Below are 20,169 nucleotides of genomic sequence, written 5' to 3' on the forward strand. Positions count from 1 at the left end.
TTACCTGAGGTCTGCTCGATCGATGTAGACAGCTGGGGGAGCAAGAAAAGATTTGGCTTAGCTCAATACCAGCTGCGTTTAATCACGGGAACAGATGTATGGGGAAAAAAATATCAAATGCCGCTAGGACTTGGCATAGGGCCAAGAATAAATGAATTTCATCCGCCTACACGGATTCAACCGTGAAAGCCTTGATGCAATTCGACCCCCTGGGTTTCCTCCAATCGTATTTCAAGCAGTCGGAGTCTACATATATGCGTGCATGTAGAATTTAGTTGACTTTCAAAGATTTGCCCGTGGCAGGTTCCAACAAATGCAGATGAATATGTACCTTCGACTGATCGAATCAGATCGACTGTGACTTCTCTGAAAGTGACTTCGTTCTTTAGGGAAATATCTGAAACCCGTAAAAATGTTTTGCCGATCGGATGATGACGAAGATCGTTGAAAGGATGTTTAAATTGAAATGAACTGATATAGGCAGTGTGTGAGGAGACTAGCTACGTCCCTGGTTACTGTACATATACAGCCTTGCTCTCTTACCATGCACGATGACAACAAACGTTACACGGTGGATACGCTGACCTAGACACACGTGTTTCATATACATGGTTGATGGAAAGCAATGCAAAAACAAAGAGCAGATATTAGTGTGATACGTGACGATACTATTCGACAAGCAAAAATCAGCAAGCTTACAATGTCCAGAGAAAATTAACTAGTATACAATAACAGTCTAAGAGATTATTAGCAATAGAAAAAAAAAAAAATAAGCAAAAAGTCATAAAGATCGAAAATATACGGTTTGTGTACGACAATTGTAAGAAAAGATCGACAGAAGTTAATAACTTCAAGAGTAGGCGATATTTTAGATTGATTCTATAATCATCGAACGGAACAGTAAAACTGCGAAGATTTGGATAATACAGTGATTCTTACTTAACTAACGATTTTATTGCGGTAAACTAGATAAGATATTGTTGAGAAAAGTTACTGATATTAGGAAGTATTCATGAATTTTTAAGTAACTTTAATTGCGAGATCGAGAATTAAAAAGTTGTCTGACAGACGATACGGTACGTTCGTGATTTAGTGAACTTAATCATTAATGGTGGTTTTACGTAGAAATCTAGATCGTGGTACTTTTGCGGTAGGGAATGGGTTGCGATAGTATAAAAATTCGCTATGGAAAAGAGAATTGATGATAGATACGAGAAGAAAAGATATTACAGTTACTCTCTACGATTTTTTTACCGATACTACAAACTAGATTAATCTACGGCCACAGTTATGCTAGGGATTTCCGATGTTTTAGAGTAAACTAACTCACTTATTATAGACAAGGTATTAGCGATAAATCAAAGTATGAGAAAGCTAATTATCAGATATAGAAATTATACTTAAGCGTAAGTGTAAGCAAGAAAACTGTAAGCGTGAGAGACTTTAAGAGAAGCTGCAATATTAGACAAGACACTACGATTTTCAGTGACGAATTACGGTATTAGCGAGAAAAAATTGGCAGGCTGGACACAAGAAATGCAATAAAGATAAGACAGCAGAAATTAGGTAAGAGCATTCACAAGATCAAGTGCTAAAGTGCAGAGAGAAAAGAAGAGAGTGAAGGTACCAATTTTTACTTAAATCATTCGAGAATCAACTACACCTCAGGTCTAAAGTTAACAGAAGTTACGTTAAAATTAAGAGAACTAGCCAGTCACGAAGTCACTTTCGATAAAGAGAATATTAAGCTATTCGAACTCGTGGTTCGTTGGTAGTCAAGCTACGTCGAAGAAAAGAAATAACAAAGATATGTTTCAAGTAAATTCACGGTTTCACAAGAACGAGAACAACCTTACCTTCAGAAATACAAGCGAAGAGACGGTAGTGAAGAGAAGTTAAGTTACGATAGAAAACAGAGAACAAGATACTATTACACCGGTACAGAATAAGAAAGAACGCTGACAAACGAAGCACATGTGACGTCGGTTCTGATGTTTGGTAAATTGGGGTGAGTGGATCGTCGTCGATCCTGACGATCTCGCTGACTTTCGTTACGTCACGTTATCCTTCATCTTCGGTAATTAGTTCAATCGGTCACGTGCCTGCTTTTGGATTCCTCTTTGTGCAACACTTCGTGGTTGCGGTAAGATAAGGTACGTGAAGGGGACGAGGTGTGGTGCGCTCATTCTCAGTGGAAGATCCTGCTCCGACGTCTCGTTGCTGGTACTCCTCGTACAGACGGGTACTTCCGAATGACATTAGCACAGGGTCGTCACTGGGTGCCGGTAGTCAAAGGATGATCGATTCCTTGTTTCCCGCGCACTTCTGGTTCCACCAGAATAGCTTTCATCACAGCGTAACTCTACCATCCGGGTTTTAGGCATTACGTCCGTGGTCCACCAGAACGGCTTCCTCATCACGTCGTCACCTTTTAGCTAACTGCGTCGTCGCAAAGTAGGTCGTGTAGTAGTCCGGCACTAGGACGGTAAGTCGTCGATAAGAGGAGGCGCTACTGTAATTTTACGAACGGTCCTGAACGTCGTCAACTAGGCATCTAGCGGCAGTACGGTATTTTTGCAACAATTCGGAACCCAACTAAGAAATCTTCCCCTTCCGGAAGTCGTCCCATGTTTTCGATTACACAACTCTACATAAAAATTTTTCGTCCGTTTCCTAAAATTTATTTTATGATTTTTCTTTTCATTATGCTCCAAAATAAAGGAAAAGTACCCACATTCCATATAAACTTTGCTTCTGTAGTACTTTTGATAATAATACATTCTTTTCAGTTATCGTAGAAATATTAAATAGTTCTTGTACATTTAAAAATACAGCCAAAAAAAAAGGTTGGAACAGTTCTAAAGCAGTAGTCTCTGGATTTTTAGGGAATAATAAAGATGAAAATTACCAAGATGTGGTTGAAAATATGTTAAAAAACTTTATAACCATGGGTTGCAGAATGTCTCTAAAAGTACATATGCTGCATGCTCGTTTAGATAAATTTGAAAACAACGCAGAGGCGTACTCAGAAGAACAAGGAGAACGTTTTCATGAAGATATTATGAACTTCGAACAACGTTATCAGGGCCAATGCAACGAAAATATGATGGGTGACTACATTTGGGGTTTAGGGAAAAAAAGTACTTACGAACATGAAAGAAAAAGTAATAGGGTTCACTTTCAAACTTTTTTCCACTATTTTGTAATTTGATATGACACTAAAAGTTGATAAAAATTACATATAAATATATTTGTTTCGAGTTACGAATAAATAAAAATTTTAACTATGGATTTTCTAAAATAATCTTCAACCGTTCCGCTGGATAGAAAAGCAAACTTTTTCAGGGCATATGTATTTTTTTCATCCAACTATCGATAAATCTATCGAAATTTCATACCCTCTTATTAAAGTCAAAATTCGTGTTGACCTGTGTTACTGACTATGTACGTAGAGTCAAGACAGGCTTTTATTCTCGCACTGGTCCAGGTTTTACAGCGGCTATAGTCCTCGTCGTCCCTCTTGGCGACAGTGATCCTCGTTGGCGGTATGTTGCGGTAGTTGTCCTCATTGACAGTATTCATAGCTTGTACCTGCACACACGTTATATAGATAAGAGAGGAAACTGAAGAAAATTAACTTAATTAGTTAGCTTAACTTAACGTGGTTTGTGAGTTGGTTTTTCCGTAATATCGGGGTAACACGTGTCCCGGAAGGGTTGTGGCGGTATTACGCATCAAGATATGCGTCAGGTAACCCTTGTAACAGTTTCGCCTGAAAAAAAGTGTTACAAGTTCCATAGTTAATTAATACATTGTTGTTTTTTCTTACATTTCTAGTGTCCCCCGTGTAAAGCCTTCACCCCACAACTGGTCGATTCATATCAGAAAATTCGAGAACGAGGGCACAATTTCGAAGTTATTTTTGTCAGCTCTGATCGGTGAGTATCTATTTTATCATGTAACCTAATTGAGAAAACAAGACCCGGAAAAATGGTCGTGGAGGGCACAGGAATACTTCCAAACATAAAATTTGTACGAATAAGAAGTTTCTTCTCTTCAAGCACTGTGTATATGGAGAACTATAATGTGTAGATGTTGTGTTTACCCTTTTGAATCCTTGCTTCCGATGAGAAGCCACGTAAGACAAGCAAAGCCATCTAATGAATGATATGCGGGTGTGCAAATCATTTTTTTACGAGAAGAATATTGTTGAAAGAATGTAAATTCGAAAAATTGGTGATTTCGAAAAATTAACGACGGAGCCAGGAATCGAATTCGAACAAATTCGAACTCACTGGTGATGAGAGAAATTAACGACAACAGAGTCAGGGCGGCTAGGTGGTCAAGTGGAGTAAGGCTCCGGTCAAGCATCTCTAGACGCCAGGTTCGATTCCTGGCTCCGTCGTGAATTTTACGAAATCACCAATTTTTCGAATTTACATTCTTTCATAAAATTTATACCTTGAGGAATACCTGATTTTTTTTTTTTGTTTGATCCTATGTGCTTTCCCTAGTGCTGGTATCATTTTTACGGCATAGCATTCGTACTTACGTGATTCAAAAAGCTCTCGAACTGTAAAATACAGCCTCAGAATCCCGATCAGTCCTGATAGCAGCCACAGAACGTTATTTTTTTTTCCAAGATTGTTTCGCGTGGTTGAAGTTATTTTTTCTGCGAATTCCACTTTCGAAAACGTTTATCTAGCAAAACCAAAGAAAGTATAAGACACTGTCAGTAAATTGGCAAATTACAAGCGCCAGTGCAGGACTTAACCTGAAAATGTAAAAAAAACTTTGAGACTTTCTAGAAGCGACCGTTTTATTGTATTCAGACGAAGCGGTTTTAAGCTGGTTGTGAGCCAGCTCTCGACATCCTGTTTTCACATTGGAAGTTCCAAGTTCACAGAACAAAAAATATATTAAATCTAATTTGAATTTTGAACCACAAATTCAGAGTCATGAGCTACGATTCAAAAACCTTCAGATGCCATATTACATGAAAATACGAGGATTTTTTTTTTGTATTTGAACCACTATAATGGATCCACTGTTACAAATTTAGTCTAACCTTGAATTCATTAACGGTGACTCAAGAAACCTCTTCCACTAAATTTTACCAAATTCCGAGTGTTTTTAGATTTTTTTCCCACCATATTGGATTCGCCATTGTGGATTTCGCAAATGTGACCTCAAATTCGTGATCAGTGATCCAACAAACCTACGAGTACCAATTTTCAGTAAAATCCAAACGTTACTAGTTTTTTTACAACATATTGAGTACGTCAAATTTCATTTTGCAAATCTGACTTTAGATTCGTGATCAGCGACCCAAACAATCTTGGGCTACCAATTTTCATACAAATCTGTTCATTCATTCTCAAGATATCATCATTTTTATTGTGTTTTTTGGAATATTGTTATTTAAATAATTGAAAAGGTACTGGACCGAACAAAGCCAAAATCTCATCAGTTCTAAGTTTGGAAAAGCCGCGTCGATTGAGATCAAGATCGTTGAAATCTGGAAAATCGTCCTCGAGATATCAACGAACAAAAAAATTGATCACAAATAAGTAATAAAAACGGAAAGTTTAAAAAGGGAAAAGCATCGAAAAATCCCGGAATTTGGTATAAAGGCATTTGATACTTTATTGCATTGCACTTTCAAAATGTACATTTCAAAACACACAACTTAAAAAAAAAAAAATTAAAATTGATTATAGTTGCAAAAAATTTTAAACATTTAAAAAAAAGCCAGAATAATTTACAATAATTCATTTTTCATTAACGATTTGATGAAAAATCTTGAAAACATCAAGGAACCTGTTCCAACAGAATGCAGAAAGATATCCAACTTTCAGCCAAATCGAAAATATCAATTCTTGCGGTAGGTTGGGTTAGTGTGGACCATTTACAACAAACTACGATTTGTTTATACAGTGATTCATTATACTTATATCTTTATTTCATATGTATATATACTTATTTTGAATAACTGATGGTTCTACTGTGCCGTTCCTAATTTGGAATTTTTATTGGTAGATATGTTTTCAAACAATGCACAGTAAAATTGAAATCAGTTTCGAAGTGTCAGCATTTTTATTATTTATGTAGTCTTGCATTACTGATCGCTAATACCAGACACAGATATTTTACCTATTTCGGTTATTTGCCATAGAAAACCTTTTCTCTTTTAGTACAGTGATTTTTTCTTAGGGCTAACCGGTCGTAAATAGTAAATAAAAGCATTATAAAAAGTGTTGCAAAGTGTTGGCTGAAAAAATTTACTGTAATTATAAAAAATGGACTCATGATGCGTGCCCAGATATTCTTGAGTGTATCGGCAAATATATTTATCATTGTGACCTCTGCAAATTTTCATGATTTTATTATTACTTGCTCTGTTCGTACTACCAGTGCCGGATACTAGGTGCCACTGTTGCGACAGAACACCGTTTACTACTGATAATTATGGTACATTATCTAAACTCACATATTGCGGTGTGGTCTTGATACGTGAGTGCGCGTTTCGACTGGAGATTATAATATATTGTACAACAAGGAGGCAAACCCAGTCTTTTTGGGCTGAGCGTAAGTTTGCAATGTGAGTCGTACGTGAGCCGAAGACGAATATTAAAAATACGCGATGCGGAAAGACCGTTGCTTCCTTGTTGCATAAAATCTTTTATATAAGAAGATTATGTTTTTGCACGAAAGACGAAATTGGGGTTGGGGTTACGTAATCTCAGATTTGTCGGCGATAGCGCATGCGCGCAGTTCAGAAAAAACCACTTCTAACTCCTAGGACTTGAAAGTGGTATTTTCTGCACTCCGCGCATGCGCATTCAGACACTCACTCGACTATCATAGAAATGGATACTTTGTGTACGGAACACAGGCATGGAAAGCCGCGTAAAACATACTAGCGTTATGTAAGGGTATGTTACGCATGTTTTCACGAAGCACGAAATTGAGGTTACGGTCGTATAATATCAGATTTGTTCGCGACAGCTTCTGTACGCAGTTCAAAAACAACCACTTTTAACTGGTAGAACTTGAAAATGTTCTTTTACCCATTCGAAGACTCACTCGACCTTCATAAAAACGGATACTTCATGTACGGAACACAAGCATGGAAAAACACATAAAACATGCTCGCATTATATAAATATATTTTATTTTGAGTCACGGCCAGGCTATAAAGATAAGCTACGTTAGCGAAAAAGCTCCGTTCGGGGCGCGATAGCCGAATGATAGTTCATTGATTTTCCATAAAAGTATAGGAGAAAAGGCGGGAGATTCTCTGCCGGTCCGGCATCCACGCATAAAATCTACACCGGGTTGCCTTGAATACAGCGAATGCGTAGACGGTGGACTATGGCGGTTGTACACCTTGCGCCACGTTGCCGGAGGATCAATATTTCTCCGCTCTCCTCTCGTCCCACGTCACACTCATTACCGTCAAAAGATACGACTGCAAAGGAACGTTTAAGTTTTCCTTTTCTCCGCGGCATCCATTATCCAGGCAGGCAAAAAGCTAGAATAGGGAGGGTCTATTTCCACTTGAGAATTTCTTCCTCTTTTATCTGCAGGCATAAAAGTATCGTGACCCGATTTTCATGTGGATACATCTTTAAGAATGAATGAGATCACCCGTTCGAATTAAAATTTAGAAACAGAGAAGAAATGGTTAAAAATCTTCGGCTATTTCAGTTGCGCAGCTGATAATAAACGCGAATGAAACGACATCCTTATACCTTGTAATAGAAATAAATCCAAGGAAATCCGAATTATACCACAAACGAAGATAACCACAATTTGGGAACGGGTTTCATGACAGAATCAAAGATTTCCTGAAATTTTTTTTTTTCAAATAGTTGTCCTTACAGTTGATGAAAAATATGGGGAATTCTATGCGAACCCGATCAACGTCTGACTCTTGCCATTTTTGATTTCGTTAAAAATTTGTTATGCAATTTACCCAACTATGAAACAGTACCTTGAATTTTTTCAGATTTTTAATTCTACCTATTAATTATTCATAAATATTCAAAGTGATTTTTACAACGACCATTTATAAAATTCTCAAAAAAATCTCCTGAACCGTATTTGCTATTCCGAACGTTTCAATACCGAACCCATGATAAGCCAATTTTCTTTCTGTCTTTTCAACACTTTTTTTGATCAACTGAATCATTGTTGTACACGGTCTAAGAATTCCCAAAAAAAATTCTTGAAACTTTCATTTTTCACATCGAACATTTCTAGGTTCATTTCTATAATGGAGCGATTTGAAATATAAAAGTTTTCAACATTTTTGGAAATTCTCAAACCGTTTAAATAGTGTTATAGTTGATAAAAGAAATCGAAAGTACTCGTTAAAAAAAATTCAATAAAAATCGGTCCACCATGGGCCCAGTCCAAAGATGTTCGGGATATAAAATACAGTTTTTAAGAATTTCAAAATGGCCGTTCTCAAAATTCTTTTAAATATTTATAAATAATTAACCACTCAAATAAAAAATTTTTAAATAAATTCGGGGCGCTGTTTCAGAGTTGGAATAATTGCATAAAATTTCTGGTACAAAGTCGAAAATGGTTGATGGTTAGACGTTGGTCGGGTTCGCATTGAATTCTCCATATAATATTCGTGTAAGTGTGGTACGACGTGTTCATCACAATCACATTTGAGCCTTATAAGTTGGGACTACATTATGATTCAAAATTTCTCAAATGCCGTTCCAACAATTTCTGAGGTTCTGATCAGTAAACAAAATGAGCCCAAAAGCATAAAAATCGGATGAAACAGACCAAAGTTTAATAATTTACAAACTGTTAATTACGAACGTTTTCTTAGACGGTTGATGTCTTAGCTTGTTTTGTTCGAAATTCCTCGGATTCATTCATGTTACACAGTAGAGACATTATTTTGTTCGTGTTGATGATAATTAGCACGAATAACATTGTTGGAGATTTTTTAAACAGTTTTTTCTCTTCTCCAAATTTTTTATTTTGACGGTGGGATTCGTTCATTTTTGAAAAATGCCGCACATTTAACGTAATCCTTGTACGCGGAGGAAATGCGTGGGCAATTTATTATAACTTGTTTACTTCAGAAGCGAAGAATCTTACAACACGTACACAGAGACGATGCCCTGGTTGAGGATACCGTTTTCGCAAGAAGAAAGACGACGGAAACTCGCCCACGCCTTTGACGTCCAGGCAATACCAACCCTCGTGATTTTGGATCAACGTGACAATATTATCACTTTGGAAGGTCGTACCGAGTTGCTCGAAGATCCGGAAGCTTGGGTAAGGTTTAAGGTCGAATAAGTGCGGCTGAATTACACCTCTTCGAAATGATTACGCAACTCAACAAAAAAAAGCATACTTTTTGTTGCCCTCATTTTTTCGAAGAATTGTATTAATTGATGATCATATTAGATTGGCTCTAGTTTTTATGTTATTGTAGTATTGTATGGCGGGGAATTGTTTCTAATATAATCATGATTTTATTCGTAAATTCTTTGTTTTCAAACACCAAAATTTACGGAAAAAATTAGGGCAGCAAAATATACATTTTTTTTTTTTGTCAAGCCGTATAATATTTTTTTGATAAACTTTTGTAATTAGAAAAATCTAACTTTTCGTCTAAATATTGCTTTTTTGAGTCGTAACTCGTATATGAAAACGTCGACAAAATAAGTAACTGGAGACAATTTCCAAAAACGCTCACTTCCAGGGTTGTTGACATCAAACCTTACTAACAATTGTAAGACCACTGAAATATCAAGGGTGGCAGAAACCACTGTTGACCAGTGTTATAACACGTAGCATATAATCGTTTGATCCACCTGGTCTAAAAATCAACTTGCTGTATGTATAGAAAAAAATTGCCCAGTGTCGTACGAATTGATGATTTAGGTGATTCTTTTATCAGAGCATTTTGAAAAGAATGAACTCAGGTTAAAATGCTAGGGCAGTGATCACCAGAGGGAATAATCGTCTTATGAGGTGTAACTTCTTATGGGACATTATACAAGAACAAGAACACTAGGAGCGAATCAGCAGATGTGACGTCATCACATTCCAATTTACTAACGCAAATGTGAAACCATTTAGCTATTTCCGGTGCTATCTACAGGAGACGGCTGAAACTCTGTCGATCCGTCCCCTCGCCTCTCGCAATTGTTTCAGCCGCCAAACTGTTAGTTGTGACTTTTTCTTTGAAAGCCAAATTCTTACAGGGCTATTGTTTTGACTTATAAGTCGTGAAAATCCCACTTTAACAATGCATCAAACGTATAATCTATGTTGTAAAGGATATCGAAACAGTAATTTCAAAAAAAATGAAAGAAGTGCAATTGAAGGTAATCGAATTGACTGAAATTTAACTAATGTCCCAACTGAGAAACAAACAACAGCGAATTTCGACTATACTGTAGTCGAACAAGATCACATTATTGAACTGATACTTCACTTACATTTTTGTAACCTGTGGTTCATCGCTATTTTTTTTTTTTTGTTTCGTCAGAGATTTTGGCCGGACTATTTGTTTAATAAGTTCTGAGCGTACTTTTATTTTTCAGAATTTTCCATGGGCGAGCCGACTGGTTAACATTTTAACGGAAAAATACATGACGACTCTTCACCGCGCTCCAGCAATCATCCTCTTTGTAGGTATGTAAATCACTTCTTGCGTAGCAAATAGGACTGTCCCATTAATCGATTAGTCGTTGACTACGATTAATAGCTACTACAATTAGTTGATTGTGCGATAAATCGACAATTGGCTAAATTTGTCCGTTAGACTTGTTAAGCAGTATGATAGCAGTTCCTGCTTCAGAATCACAAGCCTCAGCCAGATACCGGTTACATAGATTAATTATTTGGATGAAAAAATTCACATGATAATTACGATTATTCTGGCGAGCGATGACACCGCCAATTCCGATTCTTCTAAAATTCGTAATACACGTCAATATCCGTAAATTTCATTGATAATGACAGAAAACTGATATCAGATACTTCAGTTTTTTAATACTTCCTAAAAGAAAAATTTATTGACCTAATATGGCGATCAAATATGCCGAAAGAAAGGTTTTGCTACTTTTTTTCATCGAATCAGATATCATTTGGTTGAATCGAAAAAACATATCTTTTCATCGTATTTGATAACCATATTTGATAAATTCAAGGACAACAAAGATACAAGAACTGTCATATTTTTTATCCGTTATTTTGAATTTTGTAAATACAAAAGATACCTGGAAAATTTGGTAAAGTTACAGAATTTTAATATCGAAAATTAGTAGCAACTGTGCCAGTGTTTTCAGCCCGATATTGACAGTTTCAAATTCTCGAGAACCCTTGCGACTGATACGACGAGACCGAAGAGAGAACCTACGAGCGCCTCAAACAAAACCCTGATCAAAGATACGCTCAAAGTGAATTTTAATATTCTGATTACCTTGTTCGTCGCTTTTTTTGTAGAAGCTGATGACTGCGAAATACAATTCGGAGAGACTGTTTTGCTCCCGGCAGCGGAAACCTACCGACGTGATCATCCCGATTACGATCCTACCTATGACGACCTGGATGATCACCTTCAATTCTTCATAGCGTTAGACGTGAGTTGGAATCCAATAATTCATCATTCAGATAGGTATAGTTGCTACACTCACAATCCGATAGCGCAACATCCAGTCCTAACTTCACATGACGTGGACAACAAGAGTACGTAGTATAGTAAATATGTTGGAAGACTAGATGTATACATTTTTCCATCTGGAAAACAAATAACACTATAGGACAAATTGAATACTTTTTTTCACTGGGTTTACCGTATGTAATTATGATTTCTCAACTTAAAGTCAATTGAAGTTTATAAATGAAATTGTCATACCGCGGCAGGTTTCATAGTGGAAAATATTTATTGATCCTTTTTACATTATATAAATACCAGATAGAAAACTTTATTTTTCATTTAACAACTTATATTTTTTGAACGAATTGTCTTGATTTTCATTTACAATCTTTAAATAAGCTTCATAACACTTCTCAAGCAGTGAGGAATTCAGGTTTTTTTCACGTTCAGGAGTAACTCGACCACAAACATAGCAAAATGCGTTGGGAGAATTAACACAAACGCGCGGCGTTTTGTAAATTTATCAGCAACCTAAATGTTTTGATGTCTTATGCGCACAGCAGAGATATATTTTTTATGACTATAACCCTCAAACAAGTGTTACGAAGAACCAAAAACGTAAAATTTTACACTTTTACATTTTGAGCACGTTTTGAGAGGTGATGTCTAAATACTTTGTTTTTTTTTCGAGATATTGGTGAATTTTTTAATGTTGCACGGTGTAAGGTAACAAATAACGTCAATTATAAACGTTTACTGTAAAAGAAACGGGAATTTGAAAAACCATTCTAAAGACTTACAAATAAGCGTCAAACCCATGAATTATATTCTGAATTCTTAATGTTTCAAACTTGAAGGAGGTAAAATCAAGATTTGTAAGAAGAACTGCTTGTTGCGATTTTACTCAGCGTCCAATAACGCTTGACAAGTGGGGAGTTCTGAAAATAATTGCGTAGTCGAAATTAAATTACGTGCGTGCAGTCAACGGTGGCTAATTGCACGCATTCAACTTTTCAGGAATCCCAGTTCCCAATTATAATTTGGACTAATTGGAGATTTTAACTACAGATTGCAGTTGCAACGTGAAATTTAATTCTTCTCAAATATTATAAATAACATAATATTCAATTCTTGGGGTCCAACATTTTTCAATTTCTTAGTTGCTACGTTGGTATAATGGCAATTTTAACTTGAGATGAAACATGTGGGTATAAATCGCTATAATAATGAATGCTGTGATTTCTAAACTGGCAATACTGATTTAAATCTTGTTCTGAAGTTTCAGTGCGATACTTCCGAGATTCTGCGAGAGTTTATTGGCCTGGAAGATGCTGTGCCACTGTTAACCGCAGTTGACATTCCCCGAGGCATTTATACAGTTATGGAAGATGGAGCAGAAATCACAGTAGACTCAGTACAGCAATTCGTCGAAGGTTTCTTGAACGATAAACTACCAACAAACGAAATCACTGCCGTCCATAACCCCATCGCAGAATCAGACCAGATCTCAACATAAGTAATAATCAACAAACAACAGCTGCAAAGGATAAACTAGAACCCTGACTTCGTCAACACTAATTTCCATCAATAAGGTGCCGGTCTACCTGGACGCTTATGCAAGAGTACATTTTATGAAAGGTGGGAGCAGCCCCTGGAGCAAACGATTTCTATGATATTCTGCGGAAACTCGAAAAAATAGAAAGTTGTAAAAAGTCATTGTTTTTTTTTGTTTTTGTTTTTTTGTACATTTTTCTTAGAAGTACTTGAAAATTACGATTATATAGAATTATCTACAAGAAAATACAAAATTAACTCGAAAAAATTGAAAAGAAATTTGGTGAATGTTTGTAAAAAAAAGTACGAACTTTCACGAATTTTTATAATAATCAACAGTTTTTTTTTTTTACTAAAAATAAACTGGACCCGCTAGCCGTAAGAATGAAAATAAAACTGCATGAACTCTTCCGGCAATATAGGATTTTATACGAAAATATACAATGTAATTAAAAAGAGTTGCTGTTATACGTCGATAATTATATGAAACTGCGAGGTCTTACAAGTATTAAGGAAATCTGTAACTCAAAAACGAAGAAATGTTCATAAAATATTGTAATACCAGATTCTAGAAATGACTTTTGTTAATGTTTCAAATCTCTACGAGCAGATATCCCCGATGAAAATAATTTACACGCCAAACTTCAATAAAGTGCAGTTTGTTGAAAATTATAGGGAATATTCGAAATCGTAAGAAATCGTCCAAAAGCGTGAAAATTGTGGAAAATCGTCGAAAATCGTAGGTTTTGCATGGAAGTTTTATTCATTTATATTTGAATTTACAAGTTTATACGAAAAATTATAAAAATATACAATTTTCTCTAAAAGATGATTACAATTTTCAACACGGATAAAATGTATTTTTTTGCTGTACAAAATCGTCGAATTTCGTAAAAATCTACCCATTTCTACAAAAAATTATAAAAATTCATCATTTTCTGCGAAAGATAATTACAATTTTGGACTCACACAACATAAATTTTTCTTCTCGCAGTATTCTCATCGTTAGAAATTTCGTTGAAAAGTGCAACTTTTCATGAACTCCATGAAATTTGAACCGCCGGTAGATGTCGCATCTCTCTCAAAAGGAAAACTTATGGGAGACAAATTAAGTACCTAGCAGAATTAGGGTCTTCATTTAAAGACTGAACTCATCTTTTAAGTATGAACTAGACATGTGTATAGTCCGGTCGAAATGTACGTGACTTCCATCGAGAAAGAACGCATCTCTGAAACTGATAGTATAGGTAAACTGGATGTCGAGTAAGGTGTCCCTTATTTAGGGTGTTGATGAATTTTTTCCGTCTAACCCCCAAATCAATGCCAAACAAGATCTCTAGATTGCCTGTTACGATGATGTGAATTTTTTCCAGATAATAGCACTAATGCCCACTCAAACCTCGCAACACTGATATCTAGACGGATTTGGAGAATGTCGTATATTTTTGAACTCACCTTGTCGCAATAGGTGAGTTTTATGAAAAAAACAAATATTTGTTATATTTATAAACCAGGAGTTTCACGTTATATTCCACAATCCATTTCAACATTTGATATAAGAAAAACGATCGCGTAAATGCGAACCATTCTACAATTATCTATAAAATACGATACTTAATCTACGAAAAAGTACGATAACCTACTAAAAATTCTATGCCAAAACTACGAAAGTGTCCAAATTTCTTTACTCAATCTTAAAATAAGATTCGTAGTTAGGCGTCGAAATCATTTCCACCAGAGATGCTACTTCTTGAATCATCGCTAGATGGCGTATCTCTCTCACAAGGATCAAACAACAAGATAAGTAGCAAGCAGATAGGGGGGCTGTTTTCAAAGATTCTTCTCATCTTTTTAGTATGATCTCGGAAGATTTTGAGAACTTGTCGTATACTTTGAAACTCAACTCAATTCGCTAGGTGAGTATCATGAAAAAAGCAAACAAAAGTTGTTTTTTCAATCTAGGTATAGTCTGATATTCGACAAGGAATTACAGCCATTTAGACGATTAATGTACCAAAAACAATCACGAAAAAGCCAACTATTCTACGCAAATCCACGATAAACTGCGAAATTATTCAAAACATTCGACTCAAAATCTACGATCGTGATCCAAATTTCTTAAAAAATCGTTGAAATTTTTCCATCAGAAACGCGACCCCGATTGTGTCAACATCAAATTCTAACGTTAAGGTAAAATTTAAGTTCCAGTACTTAGGTATGATGTGACCGTACTGATCAATCATAAAGATTACACAATCTTCCACAACAATATTGTCAAGCGTCAGTGTAAAAATTTTGCATCCACATATAGTGCACCAAAATTATCCCAAAAAATAGCCCAATTTGCACAGGTTGTATTATAATTAGTGCGGTAATGGACAGTTTGTACATTAAAAATTATTCAATAAATTGAAAATTGTACTAAATATTTAGCAATACTTATGACCGTCAGTTATTATACACCATTTCCACTACAGTCATCTATTTTATTGTTATTTTATTTGTTACATTGTTTTTTCCAGGTTGAGTATACATATTTACTACTAAAATTTTCCTAAACTGTGCACAGATATTAAACTAGGATAGTTGTTCAGAAATAAAGGAGGTTGTTGCGGAATTGTCTGTGTATATTAGATCTGTCCTTAAGATGGCCAAAATCGAATTTTAATGGTCATACCCCCCAAAGTGGTTCGTAATAATTCAAAAAAAAAATGTCGGAATTTTTAAAAAAATTTCGCTCCATATTTACCCACTGCTAGGAAGCCTTACTTTTTCCCATGAGAAAAGCATTGATTTTTCGTGATTTTTAATCTTTTTTTTACCTCTGCCCTAATTATCAGCTAAAAAATCGTAAATTCTCAGAAAATGTTGACAGTTATGTTACCTTTTTGTCGAATTTTTTGGATTTCGATACAAGCATTTTTGGGCTAGATTGATCGCATCTATATTCTCTGTATGTTGCGAAAAACGCGGAAAAAAGTCGAAAAACGTGATTTGAAGAGTTAAATATTGAAAGAATTCAATCGGAGTGGTCTTAAAAAATACGGAATTCTTTGTACAAAATAATTAATCACGTAAACAAATTTCAAGGCGACCCCTGCAGCCAAATCGATTATGCCATGATTTAAAATTTTTCTGTGTTTCCTGCTTCACTTGCTGTTCGAGCACGTCGCACCCCCACAAAAACCAATTTCAAGAACCCGGCATCGCGTACACATTCTGATCGTTTGTCCTGAATGTTTGTTCGTATTATGTTTTGGAAATCAATTATAGTAATGAGAAAAAGTGCACCAAGATTTTCGATCAAAAGTTAACGAGAGTTGGATGAAATTATCCAAAATAAACTATTTGAGATTAGCTCAATGTGAAATGGTAAGTCTCCTTTGTTAATTTTGTTCTTTCTACAACGCACCATAGTTCTATTTACAATAATATATAGGGCTGATAATCAGGGCAGCGGTAAAAAAAAGATTAAAAATCACTAAAAATCAATAATTTTCTTATGGGAACAAGTAAGGCTTCCCAGCGGTGGGTAGATATGGAGGGAAAAAAAAATTTTTAAATATTCTGACATTTTTTTTGAATTATTACGAACCAATTTGGGGGGTAAGACCATTAAAATTCGATTTTGCCCTTCTTAAGGACAGGTCTAATGTATATGTATACATCCCTACATTATACCCATGTCCAACTCAGCCACTTTCACTCATCCCCGAGGACTCCAAATTTCTTTTCTACATGACTTAATTCTTCACTTTTCAAACATTCTAAGCCTATGGATTTGTGAAATTTCACGAAAACCCTACACAGATATCACTGATATCTGCAAAATCATAACTCTTCGGATCACTCGTTGGGTTATGACAATTTACAGGAGACACAGATTGGAAAGGAAGACGGCGTAGAATATTCAAGTGAACCCGCAGCAAGCATTGATCATCAAGAGCCGACCAACCCATTTCTCGAAAACATGCCGAAACCATCGGTCATATTCGCCCAGAATATTTTCACCGAGATCGCAATGTTTCAAGACGGTGTTACGTCCCAGCCGATAATTATGGCTGTACCCTCTCTATACCGTGACTTACCGACGTACAGTTACCATAAGAGATCACACATGCTCATACCATAGCCTTTAAGATCCATATCGATTTAGATTCAGTTACCATCTCGGTGTGCAATGGTCTCGCACCGACAACCTGCATACAACATACCATCTGTCACTTCGCAAGCGAGCTTACGTTCATGTAATGCTATACAATATGAATATCATTTTCATTTCTTTGCTTTATATCTTTAATTCCAACTCACACATAGACCATATGGGTCTACAATAGAAATTCACGGAACTCAGGCTCATGAACCCTCACTGGCCAAACGTGAGGACGTGAAAAAAGACAAGACGATCAGTTTACAAAGTATCATTCTTAGAATTCAAATGTGCATTCTTGCAACTATCTTGTCAGCACTGCACCGATTGGCCTCTTCAAGACCAATCGTCATCCACTGACGTAGCCAAAAACCAATCAGGAGTCTCTTCCAGATATCCCATTATTGAAGATCCTTTCGAACCAGGCAGATGCGAAAGAGAATCGCTTCAAAGATCGAAAGAGAACAGAACTAAATTAATTACAGAACCAATTTAGACTTCAGATCATTCAGAACGTATCGAAATCAAGAACGTTATAGATTATTCTGAATCATAGAACACTTACATTCAGAACCTTCGAACTTCAGTACTATTAACCAATTAGTGAATAACAATCACTTGAAAAAGTATTTTAGCACAATTTTTTCACTAATATTCACAAATTTTTCAAGACTTAATGAATTCGGTTGAGTGGGCAACTTCATCCTGTTAATTTTGTGTTACAGTATTAAATAATGATATTTTAATTTATATCAATAAATAATACATACGGATAACTAACCTCAATTATATTGGAGCACTTGAAAAAGTATTTTAGCACAATTTTTTCACTAATATTCACAAATTTTTCGAGACTTAATGAATTCGGTTGTGTGGGCAACTTCATCCTGTTAATTTTGTGTTACAGTGATGCGCGCGCATCTTGAAATTGAATTCGGTTGAGTGGGCAACTTCATCCTGTTAATTTTGTGTTACAGTATTAAATAATGATATTTTAATTTATATCAATAAATAATACATACGGATAACTAACCTCAATTATATTGGAGCACTTGATAAAAGTATTTTATCACAATTTTTTCACTAATATTCACAAATTTTTCGAGACTTAATGAATTCGGTTGAGTGGGCAACTTCATCCTGTTAATTTTGTGTTACAGTGATGCGCGCGCATCTTGAAATTGAATTCGGTTGAGTGGGCAACTTCATCCTGTTAATTTTGTGTTACAGTGATGCGCGCGCATCTTGAAATTTCACTCTCATCAGTTTTTCATAACGCGCCTAAAGAAGTATAACTTCAAAAAATTCCGTCATCTACGATAATCTACAAAAAAGTAGAATTGATCACGAAAATGTAAAATAATCTACATAAAAATATGGATTTCTACGAAAAATGAATGCCAACGGATTACAAAAATTTACGAAAACCTACGAAAAAGTAAAATAATCTACGAAAAAATTCTCTACTTAATCGTAGAAATTTTTGTAAAAAATCGTAACATGAAATTCATACTTGAGTGTAGAAATTATTTCCGCCAGGGTATACAGAGAATAAAGCAAAAATCGGAAATATCCATTTTTTACCACAATATTTCAATTTCATCACAACAAGTGCAATTTATCTATAGATTGGATTTCACTGATACAATCTTCAGGCAAGTTTACTTATATTTCACCTCAATCATCTATAATTGAAACTTTCTGATAAGAGTATGAACATTTAATTTTCCAAACATGTTTTTTATTTCAATACAGAATTAAATTACGATTATATTGAATACTCGTTTCAAAAAAATAACATGGACTCTTCTAGCGTTTTTTTTAACGCTTTTTCAAAAATTAAACTAATCGGAGTTCATTTGTAAATGGTAGGTATCATCATCAGACGTGACTGAAAAGTTCGATCAATTGATTTCGATTTGGATCATTAATCGAATTTAATCAGCTAACATTTTATTTATTATGATTATTTCGGGTCGCATACATATTTTTGATGTAATAAATCGTTATTTATGCACCATACAGTTGTATCTTTATCGTTTGTTTGATGTAGCGTAATTCTCAGTAATAGTGTTGAGGCCACTAAAAATAAATTTCATGTACGTTGGAACTACGATTTCTTGCGTAAAGAAGCTTGCACATTTTCATCGTGTGTTTCTTCAAATTTTATTTATCCGTAATAATGTGTTTAACTTTTTTCCCTTCAATCAATATTTAATATCTAGTATCAATTTGGCCTCAAATAAAGGCTAAATAATGAAATATCTGTAACTAGTTTAAATTCGTCATTTCACCTACTAATAGCATAGTTTTTATTTACATTTAGCTTCTTTCCCATTTTTCTAACTGAGCACTCCATCGCCACCGCTTTTTGCGTATAAGCGATTACACAACAGATTTAACTTTTCGTTTGACTGAATCGGACTTCAAATAAGTTCAAACTAACTTTGAATAAGTGATTTCTGCCGGTTTTCGCAATTCAAAAAAAAAAAGTTGTGTGCAGTTGACACGTGGTAGAAGTGAAACCTTCAGAAACTAAACTGCGAGAGAATGAGGAGAATGCAGTATGAGGAGTGGAATAATTATTCATTTCATCGCGTCGTTTCATTTCGTTACATAGATAGTAATTTCATTTCGTTTCATCGAGTTTCAAATCACTCCCGTGCTGAAGAAGTTTTCACCAACGGCGCTGAAGAAGTTTTAACTTAAAAGAAAAAAAAAAAATACCAATACACAACTATCTCTAGTCGAATGTAATGTAAAATGATTAGATTTGTATTATGTCTACATCATATAATTCTTTTGATAGATTCCTCATAGA

General features: G+C 35.3%; 1 protein-coding gene across 2 annotated transcripts in view; it reads left to right on the forward strand.

Moving 5' to 3' along the window:
• LOC124211947 (nucleoredoxin) overlaps nucleotides 1-15,626 on the forward strand; it is a 72,378-nt gene extending 56,752 nt beyond the window's left edge. Inside the window, exons 3-7 of one of the 2 annotated variants that reach the window (XM_046611507.2) lie at nucleotides 3,838-3,938; nucleotides 9,114-9,309; nucleotides 10,587-10,677; nucleotides 11,491-11,627; nucleotides 12,924-15,626. In XM_046611507.2, the coding sequence (XP_046467463.1) occupies nucleotides 3,838-3,938; nucleotides 9,114-9,309; nucleotides 10,587-10,677; nucleotides 11,491-11,627; nucleotides 12,924-13,160 (762 nt within the window). In that variant the 3' untranslated portion in view covers nucleotides 13,161-15,626. The remainder of the gene's footprint in view (nucleotides 1-3,837; nucleotides 3,939-9,113; nucleotides 9,310-10,586; nucleotides 10,678-11,490; nucleotides 11,628-12,923) is intronic. The other variant, XM_046611508.2, reaches the window with a different exon arrangement.
• The last annotated feature ends 4,543 nt before the right edge of the window (nucleotides 15,627-20,169 follow it).

This window comes from Neodiprion pinetum, chromosome 2 (genome assembly GCF_021155775.2).
Source record: "Neodiprion pinetum isolate iyNeoPine1 chromosome 2, iyNeoPine1.2, whole genome shotgun sequence".
NCBI lineage: Eukaryota > Metazoa > Arthropoda > Insecta > Hymenoptera > Diprionidae > Neodiprion > Neodiprion pinetum.